Source organism: Lissotriton vulgaris, chromosome 6 (assembly GCF_964263255.1).
Source record: "Lissotriton vulgaris chromosome 6, aLisVul1.2, whole genome shotgun sequence".
NCBI classification, from domain to species: domain Eukaryota; kingdom Metazoa; phylum Chordata; class Amphibia; order Caudata; family Salamandridae; genus Lissotriton; species Lissotriton vulgaris.
In genome coordinates this window covers 594,820,211-594,847,506 of record NC_141694.1, presented here as the reverse complement: position 1 = coordinate 594,847,506, position 27,296 = coordinate 594,820,211, and the positions used below count along the sequence as shown (strand labels likewise).

General features: G+C 45.4%; 1 protein-coding gene across 1 annotated transcript in view; it reads right to left on the bottom strand.

The window, feature by feature from the left end:
- Nucleotides 1-9,002: 9,002 nt before the first annotated feature.
- The window catches only part of LOC147707750 (trypsin-like), a 69,750-nt gene continuing 51,456 nt past the window's right edge, over nucleotides 9,003-27,296 (bottom strand). The window contains exon 6 of the mRNA XM_086925664.1: nucleotides 9,003-9,372. Coding sequence (XP_086781790.1) covers nucleotides 9,223-9,372 — 150 coding nt within the window. The 3' untranslated portion in view covers nucleotides 9,003-9,222. The remainder of the gene's footprint in view (nucleotides 9,373-27,296) is intronic.

The following is a 27,296-nucleotide window of genomic DNA, read 5'->3' as shown; positions in this document are numbered from 1 at the left end:
TCCCTTCAGTTGCTTTTCAATTAAGCAGAAAGGTAGATATATTGATGCATTTTTTTTTATCTGCCCAAAACTTTTTTTTGTCCCTACATTATGACATAAGGATGAAGCACCCAAGCTGGACTGGGAACGATAGAGTTGGCAGCAATATGGAAACTGTAGGTGGTTGAGAGGTTTGACCAAGGAGTTATTACCTGGGTGCAGGGACGCTAGAATTTTAGAATTTCTGGTGCTGAAGAATAAAGAAAATTAATTATGTCTGCCATTCCTTTACACGCAAGGTTGGAAACTTTAAAATATAGAAATGAATTCCCTATCCACTGATTTCATCTCACTTACACTTTGACTGCCACAAGCATAAGGTGCAAAGCATGTGCTTTGTTCCATTTCTAGTGTGATAGGGATGGATTGTTACTGTGCAGATACCAAAAAGAGCATCAGGCACAATCCAGTCCTGGACAATTCCTTCTATCCACACACGCGTCTTTTTCTCACTGCCCACAATGAAAGACCATTTGCTTTTCACAGGTGTGCTGCCTAGAGGTGATACTCTATGTAGGGAGATGGCATATCATAAGGATGTCCAATTGTAAGATGATACGTGATTAAGCCAAGCGATTATGGCACAGTGCCTACACAATTTGTTTTGGGTCATGTGTAGCCTATTTAATTTGTTTACTGTTGATAAGATGGTATGTGAGAATAAATATTTCTGGGTAAGAAAACGTGAGCAACTGTTTACCCAGATGTAAAGGAAAGAATAAGGTAGGCGGTGTGCCTGGGCAGTGATAATCACGCAGTAAGGCCATGAGCCTTGGTTCCTGTGCTGCTGAGGAGCTGGTGCACATCAGAAAGTGGTTCTGGGGCTGCATGGCCCAGTAGCAGAGGACAACCACCTTCCCACCCCTCAGAATTGCTTCTACCTGGTGAAGTGCTCCTTCTCTGCCCAGTGCTCTAAGAGGATCTGGATGGGTGTGGCTTTCTGGTACCTCACTACATTGACGTCTCCTGACCTTTGGTTCCTGCACACAAACATCACCATACCATTGGCTTCCCACTTCCCAGAAGTTCAAGTATGCCTCTTCAAACTGCAATTGTCTACTACAGACTCCCTGAAGCCGCACACATGGCACCTGCCTCTTCATCCATTCATGTGCATTTCCTTTCATCAAGCCATCTATGCATTGACCCAGTTACACTACCACCATCCAAGCACTCACTCCTTCATCTAGCAAACCTTTAAGTTCAATCTTAGGCAGTATAGATTTTGGGCACATAATCCATTTTAGGATAGAGTACATAAGTATATGTTGGAAAAGCAGAGTTTCGATGCTGGCCAAATTGCAACTGGTAATAATAATAGTTTAAATATAATAAATGATTAGATTACAAGTCAGTGAAGCTCTTTATAGGCTTCCGAGACGTGGGTGCATTTCTCATGGCCACAGAACTGCCTGACTAAAATATTTTGGATCATCTGCTACTTATCCAGCAGGAAGGCTGGCTGGCCCAGCAGAGTGTGTTACCCTGAGCTTACCTGGAAGGCAGGAATAGCACCTGTTACAATGCATGCCAAACCATGCGTGGCAACAACGCAGTCAATACCACTACTGTATCATTACCACTTCCATTACAACGCAAGTCATTACAATGACTTGCTTTAGGGAAGCGATGAACTTTGGAATAGTTAAAATTACTATTCCAACTCCAGTCGGTGTATCGTTAGGGAAGGTGTTAGACTTAACATCCAACCCCAGACCAACATTGCATTCCCTAAACAAGTCGACTTACATTGCAATGGGCCTTGTATTAATGTCACAGTTGTGGTACTGACTGCATTGTAAAGGCAATACCTTGTAGCGCCTGCGGTGTAATAGATGTTTCCAATGAAGGCAGTGACTTAGAAAGCATAAAAATTCCAAAGAAGCAATAGAAGTATTTATTTAGCAGATGTACAGGAATCTAGAGTAAAGGAGTTATGAGCTGTCCGAAGGCACCTGTCCATTTTTGCCAGAGAATGCCAAGACAGCATCTTAGCATTTGTCAGGTACATGTTCTGGGTTTCGTATCTACATCCATACATTCATAACGGATACCACTCCTCGAGGCATGACCTTCAGAGCTCATACCTCACAACTACCCACCAACAGAATTACAAACCATAAGAAAATCATACAATATCTTCCAGACAGTATTGCTATGCATCTCCTAGAAGCCTAGAAGAAATGTCATCATGAAGAGAGTGATTAACTAAATAAACAAACATTGGCTAGCTGGAAGTACTGGAGTATGAGGTGGGTGGAAATTACATCAGTGTGGTGAATGCAGGTAGGTTAGAAGATGGAGTGTAGAGCTTCGTGGCTTCTTCAGAGATGTAGAAGAAATAACAGCTTGTACAATTGGTAGCTCATCTAGTAGAAAGCATGATAGGAAAGAATACGCAACATCAGAAGAAACTCCAAAGACACAGTATGGTAACAGCAGACACACTGGGGACAAAGGAAACACTCAGCCACATGGGTCATCCCTGTTCATCAATATCCCTTGGTTTATCTTTTTCCTCTTTGAAATGCAGTTCATGAGGCACCTTATTAATGCCCTGCTGGTCTGTGGAATTCCAATTGAATTGAAGTATACAACACTGGCATCTATGAAGATACCAAAACAGCATCAGACAAGACTGCTATTCATAATGACACACCCACTTCACCACCAACAGAGCTCTCCTACTTTCAACAGTCTGTAGTTTCTTACCCTTTGACTTCCACAAACATAAGCGATGAGACCTGGGTTCTGTCTCATTTCCAGTATATCAGGGTGGATGGCTGCTAGGGAGACACCAAAAAAGTAAAAACCGCATCAGGCGTGATCTAGTCCAAGGACCATCCCCTCTATCCACACACATACACATTTTCTTTCAGTTCACAACGAGCAATCTTTTGCTTTTTACTGGCATGCAGCCTGCAGGTGGTTCTCTAAACATGGAGAAACCTTATGTTTAAGTGTACCAACGTTGTCAGATGATGAATGAACACTTCAAGCAAATCTGGTACAAAGTCTAAAACTGTGATTCGGTAATTGTGCTGCCTAATGAATGTGTTTACTGTGACTAGGTTTAGAATGGAAATGAGACTAATGGAATGCAAGAAAAAGCCCTGCAGGGAAGAGAAAACACGAGCAACAATGTATTCAGACCTGAAGGTAAAGACAATGATAAGGTTCATGGGCAGCGAGAATCATGCTGTGTGGAATAATAGCCCAGACAGAACTCAAGAGGATGGAGGTAACATCAACGTGTTGAAGGCAGGTGGGCAAGAGGGGGCTGAGGGCGTAGAATGCTGCTTTTTCCTTTGCTAATATGCACATTAATCCCCTAATGTGTTTTCCCTTGCAATGAAAGGAGGTAAGGATCCTTGTGGTGCAATAAAGTTGCATAATTTTTAAATATGTTCTCAGCAGCATTTGCAATTGTCGCCAACCGTGGGACAGAGATGCCAGCCACACACCTGGGCTATACTCCACCCTACTGGGTATGCTGCCCATCTCAGAAGTAAGCTGGACCAATTGTCTTTCCTGTTATCTACCATGTTTTGTGGAGCACAGTAAAAATCAAGCTCTATGAAAAATGTTGGGGTATGTTAGACCTGGCAACATTGACGTGGGTCTCCCTTCCATTTTTTACTGTTGCCTCTTATGTTTTTGCTGGTTTTAGATGCTTTTGGGCACTGTGACACTGCTGTTCAGCGCCACAGTGCAAGTGCTCCCTATGGTAAATTGATGTATGGATTAGTGACTCCGTGATTGGCTTGTTTGATTTACTATCAGACCCTAATACAGTGCACTGCATGTGCCCAGGGCTTGTAAGTCAAATGCTGCTGGTGGGTTTGCAGCACTGGTTGTACCACCCACCGGAGCAGCTTGTAAAGTGTGTCTCAGGCCTGCCATTGCAGAGCATGTATGCAGTCTGGTACTGCCATGTTGACTGGGCAAGTGCAGCCACTTGCCAGGCCCTAAACCTTCCCTTTTATACATGTTAGTCACCCCTATGGTAGGCCCAAGGGTAGGGTGCATTGTAGGTAAAAGGTAGGACATGCCCTGATGTGTGTGGCATGTCCTAATAGTGAATTACAGCCATTTTCGTTTTTCACTATTGCAAGGCTACCTGTTCCCCATAGTCCAGAATGGGCAGTTTGATTATAACATCTTATAATCCTAACTGACTCAGGGAACTAGGTAGAAATTCGAGTTTAGTATGCCTGGTCTTAGAATGATAAAATGCATCTTTTAGTGAAGTTGGTTTTAACATTCTGTGTTTGAAAATGCCACTTTTAGAAAGTAGGTATTTTCTTGCCTAGCTATCCAAGCCTGCCTCTGCTAGGTTGTGTATTCTTTGAGTAGAGTTTGAGTGACAGGGGTTGGGGGATTCCAGGAGACAGGGTGAGTTTCACCTGGGACCTGAATAGGGCTTTGACTTCCGTCCACAATGCTGGCTCCACCTCCCGTGGTGCGTCTGATGTCCCTAGCCTGCACTGTCAAAGGACGAGAAGGAGTCATGTAAACAAAGTTCTTCAGGACTAACCAGAACTGGTTTGGACTAGGCAAAGGCCTCTCTGCCTTCAGAGAACAAAGGGAAAATGAGTATAAATATTGGGATCCAGACCGAAGAACTTTAGATCACTTCTCGGAATAAAGACAAACCTTTGTTGAGGAGAAGAACCAGGAAGCTAAAGGAGGAGTATACCCCAGTGGTGTGTGTTTGGGGGTTGGCCTGAAGTGGTTGCTTCATTGCTAAAGAAAGGAGAAAAGGACTGAGTGTACTTTCTATCAACTTGAGGAAGAATCTCCAAGGACTTGAACTAGAGCTTGCCTCCTGCCTGAAGTCTCAGGGATTCAAGACTTCATCAACCAGCTCCCCCCTCAATTCCCTTCCTGGGAATTGAAGTGTCTGCTGTTGTGCCGGGCCTTCTGAGAGACTGCGTGTCACTGGGAGATGGAAGCACGATGCAACGATGAGAAGCGTGTCGCCACCGCAGCAGCTGTCGTCGCATTGCCAAAGAAGCGAGCCGCCGCTGCCACTGTCATCGCCGCATTGCCGAATCGCGGCGCATCACCGGAGAAGCGGGACGCTGCCACAGAGGTCGCAGTTGCATCACCTGAGAAGCACATCGCAGGGCCTGTCGCGGCTTCAAAGATCATCGAGTCACCGCACAGCCGTCGGGCATGCATGCATCACACCAACGTTGTCACATCGCAACCAAGACGCCATTTTGCAGCATCGCACCGAAAAAGAGTATTGCATCGAGGTGCCATCTTGTCGCATCATACCGAGAGCAGTAAGAAACCGACACATCAAGGAAACGTGCATCAACTCCCCTGCGCAGCAGTAAGGAACCGACGCATCCACTCCCCCCCTGCATGTAAGGAACCAACGCATCACCTTCCCTGCAACCCTTTTGTTTCTTTGCGTTACGAATTCAAGGTACATTGAGAGTAAAGTGTCGCATTTACAACTTGAGAGAACCGAGCTATTTTATAACATTATAAAGTCTATTTTTGAGTACAATATTGTGGATTTTTGTCGTTTGGTCTTGTGTTAAGTCTATATAAAGATACTTATTTTTATAATACAACCTGTGTGGTGTCCATCTGAAGTGTTGTCCCTGTATTACTCTATGTGTTCACAAATGCTTTACACACTGCCTCTGAGATAAGCCTGCCTGCTTGTGCCAAGCTACAAAGGGGGTGAGCAGGGGTTATTTTAGGAGTGTAGCCCCTTACCCTGACTAGACACAAGGGTCCTTATTTGTCAAAGTTACCTACCACTGCCAACTAGAGACCCCCAAATCAAACAGGGTACATTGCGATGTCACAGTTGAAGCACTGTCTCATCCTGGACTATAGTGTGACCAGCCCAGAACCCCTCCCATCCTCCACAGTATGTGCAGGTCACCTGAGCACAGATCAAACAACAGCATGGCCATGAGTCTCTGTTCCACTGTAGCTGTGTAAATGTAAATGTAAATGTATGAAACTTATATAGCGCAGGACTTACCCTGGGGCATCTCCGCGCTTGCTTAGGGAACCCGTCCTGGTATTCCCCTGTGAGATAGCCCTGGAAGGGTGTCCACAAGGTGAAAGCCAGGCATCCCGCCGCGAAGGGCCAATGTGGAGATTAAGCAAGCTATTGCCCAGAGTCGCAGAGTGTGAACCCGTGAGTCGAGAAGGCACCGGGGCGAGAATTATCGTGTCCGTGGGATTATTGAGCCCAAGACCCGCCGAGGCGGGGAATTGAACCCTGGTCCAGGGCCGAAACTCAAGCTCCAGGTCTGCCGCCTCTAACCCCTGATCCACACTTCTCCACACTAGCTGAGGAGCTGGCAGATTAAATGTGCCTAAATAGATCATAAAAGGAGCTGTCATAGTGAGAGACAGAGTAGACTAAACTCCCTCCCTGTGCACAGACGCAGGCTGATTATATATAAAAGATCTCTGATTGTCTGCAGACCCGTACCTCGGTCTATAGATGGTAGTTCTACATCATAGGTGCTGTCATGCTCTGCTCCCTGAAAGGTCCCTCTCCTACGTATTCCCAAACAGCTGCAGCTGTCTAGGTGCTAGGGTCTGACTAGAGCAGAATGACAAGGGGCATTGTTGTTCGACCTTGTTCACAATGTTCAGACTACATCCCAGGAACCTGCAAAGTGTGAACAGAACAGTGGGTTCTCATGTGAAAATATCAAAAGAAGCATTTGCAAAATAGGGGACAGTCTCTAGCGTACTCATGCCAACTTAGGGAAGACGACAATGTCCCCAAGGGCCACGTGACAATGGGGAAGGGTGGGATCTATCTATGCCTGTGAATGTTGAACTCAGACCTCTTGCCTGAATGCAGCCTCCAAAGCCCAAAACTGTGATGCCAGCAGCATCACTGGCCGACAGTGGATACCAGCATAGTCTTCCATGGCGCTGTAGGGTTTTAGAAAGATAAGCCATATGTTATAAGTCGCACTGCAGAAAGTTTATTTACTGCCTGGCTTCCTGCTCCTTGCTCTGAGTGAGGTGGGGCAGGTGCCTGGGACTGGCAGCCCATACTTAAATACATTGATTTATTTGGAGATATGATATGTGATCGTATCTCTAAATAAATCAACATATAGTCAATATTTTTTGCAGAAAATATGTAGGAATTTCAAAAGGCGGCAGCCCCAGCACCCTAAAGAAGAAGTTAGCCCGCCATTTCCTTTCATAAGAGGGAGGAGGAGACATAAGAATGGAAGGCGGATTTCAGACCAGAAGTACAGCGGTGCCGCCCCAGTGAAGTATCCGTATCTATGATCTGCAGTGTGTTGTATTGACTTTTCATTGAACAAAGAGAAGCATTGGGTTGGGCAATCTGTTATTGTGCCACCTTAACGTACCTCTACAATATCAATCTGAGAAGCCTGCAACTTATTGCCTTCTCAGCCACTGTGAGTCACGTTCTGAAAGTGTAGTACTTGGACTAGTTTCCAAAGCCATAGTAGCACAGACCGTAGGATACCAGAGGCAAATAGCGTAGACCCAGTAACCCCTGCAGCCCCAAGGTCCCACCCCCATATGGGGTTTGACATATGCTCAGAGCTGAGTGTGCATACTTGTGCAGGCAAAGGCAAATGCTGTTCCATAATCGATTATCTAGATTTAGTGCTGTGGTGAATTTGTGTGTAGCTAATAACAGCCTTTTGTCTGTTAATATGTCTTGAAATGTGTTTTGCTGTTCTCAAAATGCATGGTCTTTCTGTCCACCACCTCCAGGGATGGACAAAAAACTAGGCCAAACCCGGTCTGGGGTTGCTTGTGTTCTTGCCGGTGGGGCCTGGCCTGGGAATTTGGGCCGATCTGTTCTTATTGAAGCAGGAGCATGACTGATTTGCATATGGCAGGTCTATGTGTAAACCAGCATGGCGGGCCATAAACAATGGGTTAGAACACAACCTTAAGCCATTGCCAGTGGCAAGCATTCCTTCCAGCTTATGTTTCTTGCAAAACATAAAGGGCCCCATTAAGATGGCGGGCACACTTTGCCCGCCCGCCAACCCTGTGGAAAACGGGACCGCCCGCAAAGTGAGCGGCCATGCGAATTATGATGCGCCCGCCACACTGGCGGGCGCATCATGCATTTTTAACATTGCGGCACCGCCAGCCGCAATGTTAAAAATGCATGCATGCATTTGCATACACAAAGCGGCAGGCACCGTGCGGTGCCTGACTCTTTGTGTATGCAAATGCAGGGGGTTACCACAGGTACCCCCCCATGTGCACCCCCCCTCTCACCTTCACCATGCGGGCCCGCAGGGGGCCCCAAAAGTAAAGACCGCATGCCTTTCTGTAACGGCATTGCCGCCACGGAAAGGCATCTGCATGAGGACATCCTAATATGGCTGGCCGTGTCTGGAAGGCGTTATTTTCAGGCTTAATGCACGCTTGGTAAGTGAGCATACTAAAACACACTCTCAATGCACAAACACTGACAGAGTTAAAATTGACTTCAGCCTTTTATGCATACTAGCAGGGCCTAACACAGTTAAAACATGCTCTACATAGGACAGGTGCAGATTCAGAACTATGTTTAATTGGGAAATACAGCGTATCATGCATTTTCAATAGCATTTAAAAGTCAGGCCTGGTGCTTTCTCATGGAATGGAGGCCAGATATGGTTTACAAGAGGGTCTCCAACTGCTACTGTAGCCCTGAAGCTACCTCTGAAGAGCTCACCTGTGAGCAGCCCAGCTTGTTAAATTAGAAAGCTTTTGCTTGGTTGAAATAATATACATAAAAAATATTTAGATTATATAAAACTAATATTATTAGTAGCTCTCAATGCGTTACATGGAATATAAGTAGCTCTCAGTACAGAAAAGGTTGGAGATCCTTAAAAGACTTTAAAGTAGCGATATGCAAATATGTTCGGGAGATCACAAATTGGCACGGCACGTTGAAAAAGATACTAGAGTTTTTTTAAACAATTTATTTTATTTATACCTGGAGTACAAATGGTAGCATAGGCTACTAAGGTATGTATATGTCTATCAGTCGGTATACAACTTCTCGGGGTGCAAAGCTGATGTATCATGGGTCTGGTATATGAATTCTATAGATGGCCTTATTATTAACATTCATGGCTTCCTGAAGACACTGGATTGGTTAAGGGGATACTTGTAATATAATTATAAGCTTTTATTGCATTAGTTATTGGCCACGATTTGATTGATCCAGGCATTATAGTTGCAGACTTCGGTGTATACAGTTGGATGGCCCTTCATGGCGCAATCGTATCCCCAAGACACAACCCCCTGAAGCTGTCCATTACATGCGAGGGGTCCTCCAGAGTCTCCCTGAAAAGGAAACAGAAAGATGGTGCATTACAAATTGTCATTTGTGTTAAGAGGCAGTTAAGAAATAGGTTTTGGGTACTTGAAAAATATGAATGGCAAATATAGTAACAAATTAGTAAATATTTTAAAATGCCATGCCATTTGCAAATGATATCCAATCACATACAATTCAGTAACAAATGGAAGTGATTAAGAGGTCCTGGTAGAAGTAGCAAATTGAAATTTTTTATTGATTGTGTATGTGCAGGAAGGGACACCTTCCCGCATTTAACCAATCATAGATGGCGTTTTACTTTTCAGAATGCGGCACACATAGAAAAAGCAATAACAAGGAGAAATAAAAGTATATCTCCTCGTTTTGCCTGTCTAACGCCTGCTCTTGCATTGTGTTAGTTTTTGGCCCTGCCTCAGATCCTTGTAAATCAGGGCTGCATCAAAAAGCAATTGGTGTTGCGGTGGAACCCTGCCTGAAAGGGTACCATATATCCAAAGTGGTGTTAAACCACAAAATGTTGCTTAACGCCACTTTATAAATATGGAACAGGGCATTGTGCCACAGAAACTTTTTTAAAAGTGCCCTTCCTGTTGCGCAATGCCCTTCTAAATATGCCCCACAATCTTTTGAGTAATGTTAAATCTTTTCATGCACGTTTTCAGGAAACATAGATTATACTGGTGCTAGTGTTCAGTTCAGTTCAGTTCTTTATTTATTTCGATGGTTAAAAACCATCATAAAAATACATATTATTACATACAACATAAAAACATACTGAACATCAGAATTAAACTCATGTTTAAAAAAGGTTTTGTTAATACTATATACATACTTTAGACATAAAAAAAAGAGTGCAGCACATTTCATTTCATCCCAATTTGTCCACCATCATCCCCTTGTATTTCTTAATTTGAACACAATTTTTAGAAAACTCATAATGCCACTCAAGGTACGTATCTCAGTTGCTCTTTGCAGAAATAGTAGAGCAGATTTGGCATGGTTAATTTTTGATTCCTTTAAAATGTCCACCAAAAACCTCCGCCTCGGGATTTTATAAAAGGAACAAAGTAATACAAAATGAAGGGTGTCCTGCGGAGACCTATTGTCGCAGCCCCAGGCACCCTTCTGCTCAATTGTTAGCGTAAAACCAGACGGGTAAGCTAAAATATTGTGCAACAAATTGAGCCTAAAACGAGTCATTAAAAATCTCTCATGTTGACTGTACATTAAAAAGAGATACGGTTCCATGCCAATTTCATTGCATACAAGCGAGTGGGCTAGTACCGTGGATTTGGTAGAGTCAAGTTCCATCCTCCTGCAGTTATATTTTTCCATTAGTTGCTTGTGTACATAGTGTCTGCAGGAGGGGTCCACATTTGAGGGATCAGAGAATAACATTTCTTGGTTGATGGACCCTAGTGATTCTTTGATGTATTTCAACCAGGGGATTTGGAGCCATCTCTCTCTCTGTAAACAGTCCTTGATGATCTGTCTGGTTAATTCGGCATTAGGGTTTTGCCAGATTTTACACTAGGTCAAGATTGGTCTCATTCTGATCAGGTCAGATATATATGGGGTACCTAGCTCTTTGTGTGTGATTGCTGCTGAGATGCTCTGGGGAAGCTGTAACAGTTTTTTTTTTAATTTGTCTTCCTCTCCTTGTATCTGTTGCGCATCCCTAAAAAACCCCAGACTTCTGCTCCGTAGATAGCCTTCGAAGTACTAACCGCACTATACAGTGTCATCACCTGCTCAGGAGACCAACGACCCATTCTTCGAGCAAAATTTAATATAGCCCCATTTGCCGACACAAGTTTCCTCGATCTTTCCTCAATCAGTGGGGCAAACTTGATCTTTTCATCGAATAGGAGACCCAGGTACGGGAAAGTGGTCACAGTGTCCAGGACGTGATCCCCTATTTTGAACACAAATCTCTTGTGTGGTTTCTTCCCTACTACCATAATAAAAGACTTTGTCAGATTGACGGAGAGGTCCAGGTTCTGCATGAATTCAGCAAAACCTCTAATAAGTAGCTGGAGACTGACTGCAGTTCGAGCGAGGAGGTCCGCGTCGTCTGCGTACAAAAGTACTGGTATGTGGCGCGGTCCAACCCTTGGGCAGTCAGTCCCCAGAGCTAGCAGGGCACTCTCCAGATCATTTATGTAGAGGGAAAACAAAAACGGTGCAAGGATACACCCCTGCCTCACCCCGCCAGAGCACGGGAAGGGATCAGTTCTCACCCCCCCCGCGCTATAGCGGACCTTGGCAGTGGTATTCCAATGCAACTCCTTGAGTACATTGATCAAATCCGGGTCAATTCCCAATCTATATATCAGAGTCCAGAGTTTATCTCTATTAACATTATCAAATGCCGCTGCTAGGTCCATGAATCCCATATACATGGTCCTTTCCTCCGTCTTAGTGTATTTGGCGGCGAGAAGGTATAGGTTGAGACATTGGTCACTAGTTGACCTGCCTGTTCGGAACCCGTACTGGGTGTCCACCAAGATGTTATGGGTGTCCGTCCACTCTATTAAGCGGTTTAAAAGGGTCCTCCCAAGTACTTTAGCAGAGACATCAATCAGCGAGATTGGTCTGTAGCACTGTGGGTTGTCCCTACAACCTTTCTTGTATATAGGTACAATCACTGCAGTTGACCAAGAACGCGGGAGGCCAGATTTAATTGCTGCGTTCAGTACTCTAGTCACAATTGGTGCCCATAGATCGGTATTACTAAGAAATAGGTCTGGGGTGGTGCCATCCGGGCCTGGAGCTTTGTTGCGTGTCAACCCTATAATTGCTTTTAAAACTTCCTCCAGGGAAAATTCTAATGCTTCTGGTCTGGGTCCCTCCCAGGTCCCATCCCCGATATCTACCTCCTGCTGGTTATACAGAGATTTAAAATGGTTAATCCATTGATCAGGTAGTATGTTGGTGCTGATAACTGGGGCGCTTGAGTCTTGGTAACAGGGTCTATTTATAATTCTCCAAAACTGGGCATAGTCCCTATTTTCTCCTGCCTCTCTAAGGTCTGCTCAAACTTCCTTTTGGAGGACGCTCTTTCTTCTCTTTACCTGTGTTTTATAGTTCTGTCTGCATCGGGCAATTTCAATCTTATTTCTCGGGACCTTTTTTAAACTCTGCTTTAGTTCTCTTAGAGCCCTTGAGCAGTCAGTGTCAAACCATCTTGGGGAAGATGATACCTTGGCAGGCCTCTTAGTTGTCAATAACCTTTATATTATTTTAGTTAGGGATTCAAAAGCCACAACCACTCCTCTACCCTCTATTGTGGGATCTAAACAGGTCTCTATATGCCCTTTCCCTTCACCCACTAACTTGGTATAAAACTCTTGCGGGTTGATCATTGTCCACCTTATACGTCTCCCTTGGTCCGTTGGTTGAATTTCGGAGACACCCCCTAGGTTTTCCCCCGGTAGGTCTTTGTAATTAATTTCCAGGGAGAGGGGATTGTGGTCGCTGAAGGGACTCCACTCTGTTCTTGTTCTTATAATCTGGTCTTTGGAGTGAGCAGAGATCATTATAAAGTCTATTATAGACCCACAGCCTCTCCCTTTAAATGTGGGTATGGGTGTCTCCCCTGTTTTCAGTTCAACTAAGTCCATAATATGGGTAAGCGCAAAATTGTCTAGGAGCTTCATCAACATTGTGCCCTCTTTATTATGTACGAAGTGGGGACCCTTTTCTAAACGGCAGGTGGCCCAATCAGCAGAAATGGGAAACAACCAAGGGCAAAGGTGACAATTGAAATCCCCCATCAGCAGGACAGTTGGCTCAGGGCCCTTCGTCCTTAGATCTATTTCCTCATTTATCCTGCTCTTAAGCTCAAGTAGTATAGGAAAGTTCCCATCAACTGGGCCTGAGTTATAAAAATTTAGGAAAAGTAGTCTCTGCCCCTGTCCCTGGAGTGATACTGCTTGTAATGTGTCTGAAGCCCAGTCTGCCTGTGACCAAGTGCCCTTTAGGTCTAAATCTACATATATCGCTAGGCCTCCTTTTGCTCTCCCAGATTTCGTCTCTTGGGCAGGTCTAAAAAAACATTTATAACCCTCCAATTGACAGAGGTCAGGGTCTCGCGCCCATGTTTCTTGGACAGCTATAACATGAAAGCCCCTTATGTATTCTTTCCACTCCTTGTTGTTGAGTTTAGCTTCCAGGCCTGCTATGTTCCAGGATAACACAGTCAGTCCAGCCCTATTCTCTTTCCTACTCACTGTGCTAAATTCATTTATTTTATCCTCCCCCACTACTGTTAGCTCTATGGTATTTTCGGTCTCCTCCCCATGTGACGTTGGTTCTTCTAACCTCAAAACTTGTTCGTTCCCGTCTCTCAGGCAACTACCCTCTCTTTCCAGACATAGGCATTCACTGGTAGCTAAGAGTGTTACAGGATTATTTTCTGTTGGAATGAGTCAATCATTATCTTCAAGCGACTGCACTTTATAAATATGGAACAGGGCATTGTGCCACAGAAACTTTTTTAAAAGTGCCCTTCCTGTTGCGCAATGCCCTTCTAAATATGCCCCACAATCTTTTGAGTAATGTTAAAACTTTTCATGCACGTTTTCAGGAAACATAGATTCTACTGGTGCTAGTGACATTTAGTACTGACATCTGGGCTTTCTGACTGTTGCAGCAACAACATTTTGCACTGGGGCACTATCACACGGGCACCAGACAAATCTAAATGACCTGCACGGTCCATCTGCAAAACTGCACCAACCCGGCATGTTTATCGTTATCCAACGAGTGGGCAACTGTGGGTCCCCTCATTTTAATTTCACAAAAAGTCTGCATAGTAACCTAGTTCCTCTTTTCCAAACAGCTTTGTGGATGTTTGATGTTTGGAGGTAGGACAAGCAGGGGGCTAAATAATCATGTGTTCCATTCCAGGTGAAGGGTAATTGTTGTTATTAATCTTATTACAGTATTTCAATCAATTACGCCACTGAGTGGAGGAACCCTGTGTAAAAAACTGCAGTGCTGCAGTGATAGAACGTGGAAAAGTGTGCAGCACTAACTCTACACACAGCGTGCCAATGATGTAGTTGGCGATTCTTGTACAACAAAATTCAGACCTCATTTAAGAAAAGTGTTGCATTGCTGGGGAAAAACAGTCATGCAACACTTTTCATTGCGCCCTCCCTCCGACAAGTTGGATGCGCCGTATTTACAGTATGACACTCCATGTCGTAAGGATGGCACAGATACGTCAGGCATCCTGACGTATCTGGTGGCACAGTAATGACGCATTGCTGGAGCGTGTCCATAATCTGACGCAACTCCAGCAATGTGTCATTACACATGGGGCGAGTCCCATGTGAAAAGCCCTGCGTCACACCTTACGCCTGCTTGAAGCAGGATTTAAGGCAGTCAAGTCGTAAAAGTGGTGCAGTGAAATCTCATTTCACTGCGCCACTTCTGGAAGCCTTTTTCACATGGGAACGCCCAACCTGCATACATTATACCTGATGCAGGTATAATGTAACGCAGGCATTTACAAAGCAGCGCATCTTCCGAGATGCATCCCTTTGTATATAGGGTGCAGTATGGCGCATTGGTTACGCCGCTGCAGCGCCAATGAAAAGCGACGCAACAGCAGCGTAAGGCCTTCATAAGGCGTAGGGCATTCAGCTATAGTGCTAAAGGGAGACAGTTGCATCTTGGATGGGACTTTGTACATGAGATAGACCCTTGAGCACAAATTCCTACACGATGACAATTAGCAAATTGTAAACTACGTAATATATGCAAATATTACGCAAAGGAATAGCACGTACTGTGCCTCGTTCCCCTTGTTTGATTCTGGTTCATTTGGCCCCTGCACTCATCCAAAGCTATTTCACTATTTCAATAGATTGGCTTTGGACCAAGCCACGGGCCTCTTCTTCTGGCTCCGCCATGTTACTTCCCATTTACATTCAAAAGGAGGGGTTTGCTTTTGGGCAACGCAAAACATTTTTGACACTGTAACTGCGTCAGCTCTCAGAAGAATGTAGCCTTTGCATGTGAAAGTTGAATGCTGCTGCAATCTGTGTCACTTCCCATGCGCACCGATATACGCTTTCGTCTGACAATGAGGCGCATAAGCCACAGTCAGGAAAATGGCGTTTCCATCCACCACAAATTCGCCTCTGCTTTCTTATTTCATACTTTCTTCAGAGGAGAAACATTCTTAAGACAAGTATTTGCAAAGCAATCGGACTTGCCTTTGGGACCTTATATGTATTTAGCTATGCAACACATTAGCCTGGGTGCCGGTGGACAAAAGAGTCAAGCAACACAGCGAAGGGGCTGAGCAACTGACAAATAGCGAGTTATTACAAATCTATGAGACCAGGCCCGGTCCTAGGATATGTGGGGCCCCGGGCAGAATAGGAACATGTGAGGCTCATAAGCAGATACGACACGGGATCAGATCGGGCCGGCTAAGAAAGTTTTATTTTTCCTTTGAACTAATATTACCCCTCACCCCCACAGTGAACAGCTAACAACCAATTTCTTTCACATTATTGTTTTGACCAATAAGTAGCTCCTTCACACACATTTGCATAGAATCACAACTGGAATGCAGGATCATTGCTCTTTGTGCTCTGCAGAGAGGCCACATTTTGAATGGTCATTGAATCTGAACACCTTTTCCACCCACAGACTGGCACAGTGTGAAAGTTATACTGCCTGCAGCCTCAACTCCAAGGTGCTCAACAGTAGCCTGTTATAGACACCTGGAGGCGGCTCAGTACAAAAGGAGCATCATCCAAGAGTAATACGCTGTGAGATGAAATACAGAAACACACATGCTGGAAACAGCTAGCACTTTATGGGAATTCAAGATTAAGTAAAGCATGGGAAATATTAACAGGAACGAAATTACTGCCATTGATTACCCTAACAGCAGGACCACTGGAATTATGTGGCAGGAGAGGGCTAGATTGTGTGGCAGGGTGAGTAAATTATGTGGCAAGAAAAGGCAAATTATGCGGCATACCCCGGCACATTTTGAAATAGTATTACTTCATTTTTTTGCCACTTCTAAACTTGGTAACACTGTTTGGGCACTGGTTGCACCCCTTTAGTACCAATTTAACACCCACATTTAGCAGTGGGAACAGAAAGTTGTCTATTCCAGCGTTTCAAAGGGCCTTCCCACATGTGGCAAGACGTGTCGCTGCATTTTTAGTAGCTTTTGAACTGTTTGAGATAGAAAGCAATTTTGTTGTAAAAATCTGTAGATTATGCAGCAGGTGATGGATTATGTGGCAAATACGTCAAATGCATAATTATGCAGAAAATGTCGCCACTGCACAATCGCATAATTCCAGTGGCCCTACCTAACATGCAGCATCAGACTGGGACAGAAAATAGGATCTGTACCAAAATAAAAGGGGCCCCCATTAGTGAGTTAGTTAGCTAGAAAAGTGCCCCATGTTTGCAAACTAGAGAGGTTTTAAACTTGTAAAGACATGCGGTATAAGTTTTTTGTAAGGTGTGGAAGACTGCACTGATTTGAGTTTGCTGCAGGAAATGTTTGCTTTGATATCATAAAAACCAACAGTAAAACCCAGCTCACCTGACCATAAACCAGGTCAACAACTAGCTAAAACAACAGCCTACATACTGACCTGACAGTAGGGCTTTAAGTGGGAGGAAAAAACCTGTCATTGCCTCCAGATAAATATTACAGCAAGTAAAATTACACCTACAACAAGCCAGTACTCTTGGCTTTGTCAGTGGCTATTGGTTACATAAGATGAATTAGCAGCATCTGCAGCTTCCTTGTATGTAATATTGAAAATACTCCAGTTCTGACATGATTAGACTGTGAACGAACTATGAGGAGTCTCGTTGAAGTTGCATTAAAGGCAGCAATGGGTGGCACTGCTGCAGAGTTAAGAATTGTTTTTTCCCTCTTAGGGTGAGGTCAAAAATGGAGAGCGGGTCCGTCTCATCACCTGCTTTTCAGAACTTTCATTCATTGTGCAGACACTGGATTAATGTTTTTTGCAGGCAAAGTTAAGGACATGAATATAGGGTCCCTTTTCAATGTCCATTTTAATTTACTACTGGGTCTAAGACTTGAATGACTCAGCACACTTTAAACCCCTCTCCATCTACTTTTGCATGCTGATTCTGCTCCTCTGCCTGCACCTCTTGTCTCAATGCCACGCACACACCTATCTGCTCCTCCCCACTGTATTTCATTTGTCTTGCCCCTTTTATTCGCCTCTCTGTTCCATTTCCACTTGTCCTTGGTGAGCAGTTTCCAATGTGATGCGCCGCCATCGCCACTCTATCCTTTGCTGTGGCCCTGAAGGACATTCTGTCTTTTATTCATACAGGGGCGGGCCACTTTACAGGCAAAGGCACTCAAATTACCTGTCTGATTGCTGTCATCAATATGCAAATGCAACCATTAGGTCCACAGAGACAGGCCAGCAGGGGAGATTGACATAAAAAAGAAAAATATAAACTCTTAAGGGGCCCCCTGTGCCTCAGACTTCTGATGTCTTTAAAGGTGCGAGGCCCCTTGGCTGCGAGCAGGCGCAGGGCCCTGGGCAGCTGCCTATATTGTCCATGCCTAGCGCCGGCCCTGTATGAGACATAACATAAAAAAAAGATAAGTGATGTCTACCTCCCTGTACCAGAGTTTCCTTTCCGAGTGATAATATGGCAAAATTAGATTCTGGAGAAAAACTTAATTGATTGATTTTGATTGATAGGCTTTATTTCGATATAAAAATATCATAAAAGCTTGTACAACAAGTATAAAACATAGCAATTTTTACAATCATTACCTATCTACACAAAAGGGGAGGACAAGATAAAAATGTTAAAACAGTTAACACAGAATTAAATTAACAATGTAAGCCTTCTTCTACGAATCATCCATGACCACTTTAAAAATTTTGACACAGCAGAAATGGTCAAAGTGGATGTATCCGACATTAAAATGCGTAATGCCACTTTATGATGAAGGATGCCTAAAAGTCTACATAAAGGTTTAAGCCAACGCCTCCTGGGTGCACAGTAGTCCGGACATTCAAAAAGAATGTGGGCTCCCGACTCTATGCGTGAGGGACAACGGGGATAAAAGAGGGAAAGCTGGTATGAGGATTTCCAACGGGCAACTAGTTCGCCTACTGGTAAGGTCCCCACTCTGAACTTAAAATAGAGGGCACGGTCGAGAGGGATGGAGATCATGTCTAAGTAAGGTTCATATGCCACCACGTCTTTGATCCTCACAAAGGCTACAGTGGAGTTACAGTGACTTGGATCTGAAAATAGTTTGGAAGAGACCCAGTTCCAGTACAATTTCTTGATCATAGCTTTAGGTGGTGCTGTTCTCAATGCCCATGCATCGCCTAGCCCTAACTCCACTAGTAGCCGTTTTACATCCCTCAACCATTTAATCCTAGAGCAGCTTTCCATGGCCATTACCTCTGAAAACGCTTCTGCATAGTAGGCTAGTTCGGGCACCCGCCACAACCGAGCCCAAAGAAGCAGGGGGAGTAGTTGGGCTTGGTCCTTGATCGATTTGCAGCCTAAATCAAGTAGCACTGGAACAGTAGGAGTACTCATCGGGAGAACCATCAGGTCTTTCAGAAATTTGGTCTCTAATTTTGCTAGAACATCCAGGTTGCAGGTACCCCACAGCTCCGCCCCGTATAGGGCAGCGCTAACCCCTCTAGCTTTAAAAATCTCCACGACTGGGGCTATAGGTATGCATTGTATTGTATTGTATTGCCTACTTGTATAGCGCAGACTGTCACCCAGAGGGTATCCTGGCGCTTTGACTTGTTCAGACCAACACACACGCCTCACTACACTGCCCTGGGGAACAGATGGGTCTTCAAACCTTTTTTAAAAGAGCAGAGTTCCCCCATGCTCCTTAGGGTCAGGGGCAGGGAGTTCCAGAGTTTGGTCGTGGACTATCCAAAGGAGCGGCCTCCCATCCGACTCCTCCGGATCTTAGGAACTGTGGCCAAGTATGCAGATGAGGAGCAAAGAGTTCTAGTGGTCGAGTACCAGAAGAAGAGTTCTTGTAGCGGGACAGGGCCCTGATCATGGAGGGCCTTGAAAACTATACATAGCGATTTAAAACAGATGCGCTGAGAAACAGGTAACCAATGGAGGTCCTTAGGCGCCAGAGATGAAGAAGATGATCGAAGGCGAGAAAGGGCCAGTTTAGCAGCCATATTCTGAATACGCTGTAGTTTGTTAATCAGAGTCCCGGGAGCACCCAGAAGCAGTGCATGCAGTAATCCAACTTACTGAGGATAATACTGCGCACAACTTCCGGTCTTGCTTGGGCCGGGAGCAAAGGGAGAATTTTGCGCAGATTGCGAAGCAGCATCATACAGGTGGCAATAGTTTGATTAACAAAAACATTCAGTTGCAGATTTGAGCCGATCATGACACCCAGGTTGCAGGCTGAATCTGCCGCCGCCACTGTGGCGTGGAAAGTGCAGGGCCAGAAATCCACCGGCAGAGGCCGAGGGATGTGATCCAGTGAACAGTGTAACACCTCCGTTTTCAAACCATTAAACTGGAGGGAGTTGATACGCAGCCAATTTGCAGTAGATGTCATGCAACGGTGAAACACCTCCTGAGGCACTGCCTCTTTGCCTTCCAGTGAAAAGATAAGCTTGGTATCATCGGCGTAGTTAACAACCGAGATACCAAAAGATTTGATCAGCTTAACTAAGGGGCGAAGATAGAGATTGAATAAAATGGACCTGATGGCCGACCCCTGAGGTACCCCCTGCCCCACTCTTTTTATGCCAGATTTAAAAGGCGGAAGGGTCACTACTTGATGTCGGTCCCTAAGGTAGGAGACCAGCCAATCTCTGGCCAGGCCCGCCACCCCGGCCTCTTCCAATCTGCTGATGAGAATATCGTGGCTGACCGTGTCGAACGCGGCCGACATATCAAGCAGCACTAAAAATGCTGCATGACCTAAGTCGACCCGCGACCGAAGATCATCCAGGACAACCACTAACGCAGATTCAGTGCCGTGGGCAGGCCGGAAGCCAAACTGGGCCGTGTCCATCTAGGAATGAGTTTCCAGGAAACTGGACAGATGTTTTGTAACCCACCTTTCCAAGATCTTATAGGTTTGCTTGTGGAGGAGCGTTGTTCCTTAAGTAATGCTCCACCCACCCTTTTGTAACCGAGGAGCATTTTTTGAATGTGGGAGTTCCAGCTAAATGAGTCATTAGGGCGGATACCCAAATAATGAAACTCGGATACCCTCTCCAATGGAACAGAATTCAGCGTCGGAGGTCGCCCAGATTTTTTGGGGGGATTCATAATCAAGTACTTGGTTTTGTTGGTGTTGATTACCAATCCCCTCCATGAGCAAAAATCCAGGAAACTGTTCAGGAGAGTCTGGAGGCCCATGGGGGACTTTGAAATTAGAAGGGTGTTGTCTGCAAAAAGCAGTGTAAGAATACGTTTGCCCGCCAGGGAAGGCGCATCGGAAGGATTCCTTAACAAATGCTCAACCACTTCGTTCACGTAAAGAGAGAACAGAGTGGGGGCTAGCACACAACCCTGATGGACACCCCTTCCCACAGGAATCCTGTCAGTCTTTTCGCCATTTGGGCCCCATCGCACCTGCGCAAAATTACCAGCGTGTAATCTTACGAGGAGATATAGAATATACGGAGGCATCCTCAGTTCAGACAAAACCTTCCACAACTCCTCCCTTGGTACCAGGTCAAAGGCAGTCTTAAGGTCTATAAAGGCCAAATACAGACTGCCTTTGCCCAGCACCACCACCTTCCAGTACAAGAGTGCCAGTCTGAAAGCCTGCTCAATAGTCCCGGTTCCAGAACGAAATCCAGCTTGGAGGTCCGACAGGATATTATTGTCGTCCACCCACTGGAGGACCCTTCCCAAAATCACCTTCCCTGCCACTTTTTGGGATGAGTCGATGAGACTTATTGGCCTGTAGTTGGCAGGGTTGTCCCGACACCCCTTTTCGAATATCGGGATAACCTCCTCCCCTTCCATGATTCTGGTACAGGCGCACCTCCAGAAATAGCGTTGAGCAATGATGAAACCAGCTTCCCCCACTCCTTGGGGTTAGCCCGTAGCAAGTCGCCCGGTATCCCATCAGGCCCTGCTGCTTTTAGAGACACCAATGATTTAATTACACCCTCCACCTCTCTGGCTGTAAATGGAACGCCCTCAAAACCCCCTATAGAGTTAGCCATGGGGAAGGTGGTATTAGACATCACCGTAATAGGGGTATAGAGAGAAGAGAAATGGTCGAACCAGTTCTGGGCAGGAATATTACACGTCAGCAAGGTGCTATCTGGCCTATCCCTAGTTCTAATAAGGTTCCAGAAGCTTCTGGCATCCCTGCCCGTATTTGCTTCCATGAGATCCGCCCAGAACCTGTCCTCCCATTCTCTCTTTGCTGCAGAGGTAGTCTTGGAGTACTCTTTCCTAGCCAGTCTGATTGCAGGCTGGGATTTGCTTTTAACAGCACTAATCAGGGCATTTTTCATCCCCCTACATTTAGTATACCAACCCAGCGGTTTGGGCGGCTTCTTGCTCTTACCAATACGTGAGGACTTGTTTGGGAGAATGAAAAGATCACTCAAGGCCTTGTTTGTGTCACAAAAAAGCACTGTGACCTCCCCGGACTGGGGGATCAACAAATCCAATTTGGACTGGGCTGTAACTAGAAGTACCCCAATAGCTAGCATTTTCTCTTCATCTAAGATGAGCGTGCTCCATCTCAAGCGTCTGCCACAGTTGGAAGGATATACTTCCTGGGGGGTAGGCGCTGAATGAAGCGTAAGCGCCCCCAGGTTCCCGCTCCACAAAGGACGAATGGCAAGAGAGAGTAGGTTGTGATCACTCTCAACTGAAGGGAGTACCTCCATATCCTACAAAAAGGTCCACAATTTTACGTCAAGGAGAATATAATCAATCCTGGACGTGTGGTGCGCCCTGTTGTAAGTATGGGCTCCAGAGGGATCTGACATCGTCCTTCCGTTAACAGCCCTGAGGCCGAATTCCATATTTAGGGAGTTAATTTGGATCACCACTTAAGACCATCTCCTGATGGGGGTATAGTTAGAGCTGGTATCCCTCTCTTAATATCTTCATCGGAGGTTCCCAGGGTGTACTCCAGCCCTAAGGGCTCGAACGTGCAATTTAGGTCCCCTGCGACCAGGACATGGGAACTAATGGGGCGCTGCCTAAGCAAGGACTCCAGCTCTGATACTATAGGTGAATGCGCGCCTCCCTTCGTGCCCCTGGCGTAGATATTAATGATGTCCAAAATCAGCCCTCTCCTTGGTCCCTTCATTGATATACTCAGTAGATCTGGGGAATTTGTCACATGCTCACTTATTTCTCTTTCCCTGTGGCAATCCACCCACCCCGTCTCTTTCTTCCCCTTTTGGTCTAACCTCCCTTCTGCTACTCTTACCCATGTATATCTACCTATAGTTGAGCCCAAACAGTTAAAACTTTATTTAAAATGCAGCGACACGTGTTGCGGTGCAGTGAAAGGCCCTTGACAAAGCTGGACCGGTCTCCTTTCTGTTGCTTGATGGTACATTTGGGTGTTAAACAAGCGCTAATGAGGTGAACCAATACTCAGACAGTGTTCACAAGTTTGTCAAGTAAAGGGTGAAATATACCCCATAGCAGCGGCTAGCAGATTGGCAGTCTCGCGCTCACAGAATACATCCAGTTTGGGATTGCTTTTCATTTAGAGGTTACCCGAGAGGAGCTGTGACATAACTTCGCCATTTAGGCGTCATTATACTTTATGACCCGTGGAAGGAGAATGTAACATTAGCGACCAGAAGCTAATTCCCTGTCGCTGGGTCTACTCAACCAACTACGACCGCTGTGCCGGACCTTTCGATGAGTGCTGCTTGGCAAAGGACTGACATATCACACTTGTCATCTCCTGCTTGTGCCTGAATCCAGAGTTGCACTGGCGTCCATTATTTTTAATGAAGGCTCTAAAAACCATTGTTGGCTTGGGCACCGGATCTGTGAAATTCTGAGTAGCAAGAGCACAAAGGTCGGTGCAGAACGAGGAAAATGCAAAGTATGCCCTGCGTAATGCAACTCTGGAGGGTGCCCTAGGCGATCAACGTTACTAACCCAAATACCATGCTGGTGCCTCATAAAGATGGAGGAAATCATGTAAATATTTCTAAATCCACTTTTTCTTCACAAAACACAAACCTCTGTCAGTACCCGCGACCATCCTTAACATGGACCCACAAAGGGTGCCCGAGACCAGATGGCAGCGCCAGCTAATTTTAATTAAAGATGCATTAAGAAAACCGGCATTTCGCCACCTTTCAACCGTGCTGGGTACAGGAGCGGTATCTCGATACCGGAGAGCAGCATGATGTGCCCCAAGAGGGCTGCCACTAAACAATGATCTGGATAGAATGGGGCAGAAGATAATCTTCATATATAAGCAAACATCTCAGGTGTCGAACCCAAATATCGGATGAAATATACCCCCAACCACTCATTGAAGCAGAACTTCTTCATGTACTCTTTCTCATTGCCAGTACAATGCATATAACCGGCCTATGTGTCCCTGTGTTTAAGTCCTGCATTTGCCCCGCTCTCTCATTGTCAGTACCACCCACGCTACCGACAGCAGCGCTCCTTTGTTTCTTCAACCTTCAGTAAGGGTATTTATTGGAGACGCATGGCTCGGTTACCCCAGACCATTCACCCAGTGGTTTCGCCAAACGTCGTCCTTGCGCGCAACGTAGGTAGCCTGCTCGCCATCTTCATCAGTCTTGAGCCACTTGGCCTGGGTCTCATAGACACCCTCCTCATAGTTGTACTCCTCATTCAGCTGTTCATCTTTTCCTCGCCCAGCAAGAGGGCTGAATCATTCCCGTACTCCTCCTTGTCCTGCAGCATGGCATCTCCTTGTTTGGAGGGATTGGGCAATGATGGTGGATGCTACTGCTTCGGTCTGCACAGCAGCTGCAAACAACTGCCAGAGCGTGTGCACCCACACTACAGAAAACGCTCCCTTGCAGTGTCGGACCAAGCACCCACCTTGTGTTTATCCTATTGGCTGCCATTACCCTGCCTTAAATTCTAATTGGTTACTGTTGAGTCTTGTCACCGATGGGGCTGGTTCTTTACGCACCCTCCCATATTGCAAGTTGCCGCTGGTGCGATCGCCTTCTTAAAATCCGTTCATTAGGCCACCAATTTCTTCCTCCTATGTTACGTATCTGTTCTCATTGGAGACAACAAACTATCGTATGCCCCCATCCCTCGTCTAGCTGCTACATAAAAAAAAAGTGCCCAAAATTGAAAGCGCCCACAGCCCGCAACGTCCTGCCTGAAGAATGTAGGACAAACTAAATAAAAAAAATAGTACTTAGAACTCTAAAAACAAGCATTTGCAATGTAATAGAACTTGCATTTACGCGAGACCTATTAAATTGGAAACGGGAGTGCAGGCGGGCAAGAAGGCACGAACGGGAGAGGAGGGTGTGGGGGGCCAAGAATTTGTGGACTGCAGGAGGTGAATAGGGGGGATGGGAAGAAAATAGTGTTTGAAGTAAAGGGGCCAGTAGCCATGGAAGGATACAAATGACAACATGGCCATCTTGAGGAGGGACTAACAAGCCGAAAACGAGTCGGAAGGCAGCATTTAGGACCTAAGCCAATGAAAATGATGGGCGGATAGTGGGCGGAGCTTCCACAGAGCTTCCACGGTATACTGAATACTGCATGCCTCGCAAAGTGAGCAGCGCATGCAAACTGCTGCTGTAGGCTCGACCTAAAAAATGTGTGGGTACCTTCAGCCTTGCAGTGATGTATTGTATATTAACTTTACTTCCTTAAGCACTTGAACTGCGAGTGGGCTTCCTGATTCTTACAGAGGAGGAGTAGATGTTAAAGGTTCTTATAGTTTGAGAAGTAAAAAGGGTTTTAAAAAATAGAGAATGTAGTTTTGCAGTACTCACTCGTTTATAGGGCTGTCTTTCTGGCTATCTGAAAAAACATAGCTAAAACCCACATTACAACTCTGGTGAAAATATTGAATTGGTGTTCTTTCTCCCAAAATACAGATTCCTCAGAAAGCGGTAATTCAGGGATGTAGAGATACTGTGTTATACTGAGTGGTACCATGGGTGTGCCCTTATAAATTACCACGGAAACAGAAGTTACTGCACTCAACTCCCTTCATCCTTATGCATTTTTGGGGATTCGTCTTGTCCATAAATGTCATCAGATTATAGCTAGAGAAATGTAATGAATGGAAACTTTAGGAATGTGGTATTCCCACCCTACTAAAATATCCGAATTCGGCAGGTAACTCTGTATGGACAGACACAAACTTGGAATGGGATTCCAAGTTTACAGATCACCCACTGTTTGCTCTAAAATGGCAGCAGGACCTTGCTGAGATCGTTTTTTCATTTGATAAAGCCTGTTTGTTGACAAAGCTAGAAAACCCTGCAGTATTTCAAGATGGCTGTGTTATAGTTACACCCATCATTCATGCTAACATAGAACACGAAGGCCTTCATGTGCAAAGAATACATTTGGTAAAAGTGGTCACAATTTGAGCATCGACTTTTACCGAATGAATTGGTATTTTCCGAACCACCCTATGTAGTCATAGGTCAGTTCACAAAATACCGAATTGTAGTGGGTCGCAATTTTTCCCACCTCATGAATGTTAACGAGGTTGGTTGCACATAACCCACTAGTATTCGCTATCTTCACAGAGATGGCGGCCTGCTGGGATCAGCAGACCACCTTGTCTGTGATTGCTTTTCTATTAAGCAATAATTTTTTTAAATGACACACGTTTAGCTTAAAAGAAACTAGGACAACTTTTTTTTTAAATGGTTTCTTTTTTCAATAAGCTTCAGTGAGAGTTGACACTCATCCCTTGGACCACTGCCAACTGTCCCTGAAGCTTTTTTCAAGATTCCCCAAGGACAAGGGGCCTCATTTATGACTTTTTGCCGTTGGGAAGCGCAGCAGGCCTTCCTGCTGCGCTTCCCTACGGCAAAAGAAAATGGCAGAAATGCGCCGTATCTATAAGATACGGCGCATTCCTGTCCTTTTCCCCTGCGCCAGCGCACAATGGGCTGCCTGCGCCAGCGCAGGCACCCTTGCACAAAGGTGCAAGGATGCCTGCGTTGCGGGGAAGATTATTTTTGTACAGGAAGGGAAACCTTTCTGTACAAAAATAATCACAAGAGGCTTTTCCTCTTTCTATGTGTGCTGTAGAATGCAGCACACATAGAAAAAGGAAATACGAGGAGAAATAAAGACATTTCTCCCTGTTGCGCCTCCCTTACGCCTCCCCTGGGGAGGCGTAAGCTTTTGGCACTGCTTCAGAGTTACGATTTCTCGTAAATCTGGGGCAGTGTCAAAAGGCCATGGATGTTGCTGGGAACGCCCCCAGCAACACCCATTGCACGCCCCTTTAACGCAGAACACTGCGTTAAAGGGACTGATATTTATCAGGCCGCAGTATGCCACAAAAACTGGCGTACTGCTGCCTGATAAATACCACGCAGGCTTCTGCGCCACGGAACTTCATGAAAAGTGAAGTTCCGATGGCGCAAGGGGCCTCATAAATGAGGCCCAAGGAGTCCAAAGGGACCTCCCTTCACCTTTGTAAATCAGTCACCATCTCAACTTGGGTAGTAGGGTCGGATTGTGATCACAATTAGGCCCGGGCAGTCCCAAAAAATGGCCCACATTCCCGATCAGGACCTTTCATGAAACACATTTGGTTTGTCTCATTTGACTCCTTTACAGAGAAATGCCTAAATAGTTAAGCATTTTAAAACTTATAGCCAGTAACATTGGTGAAAAATATAAACACTGCTTATGGCCGAGCGGGTGTGATGCAATTAAATGGTCCAAG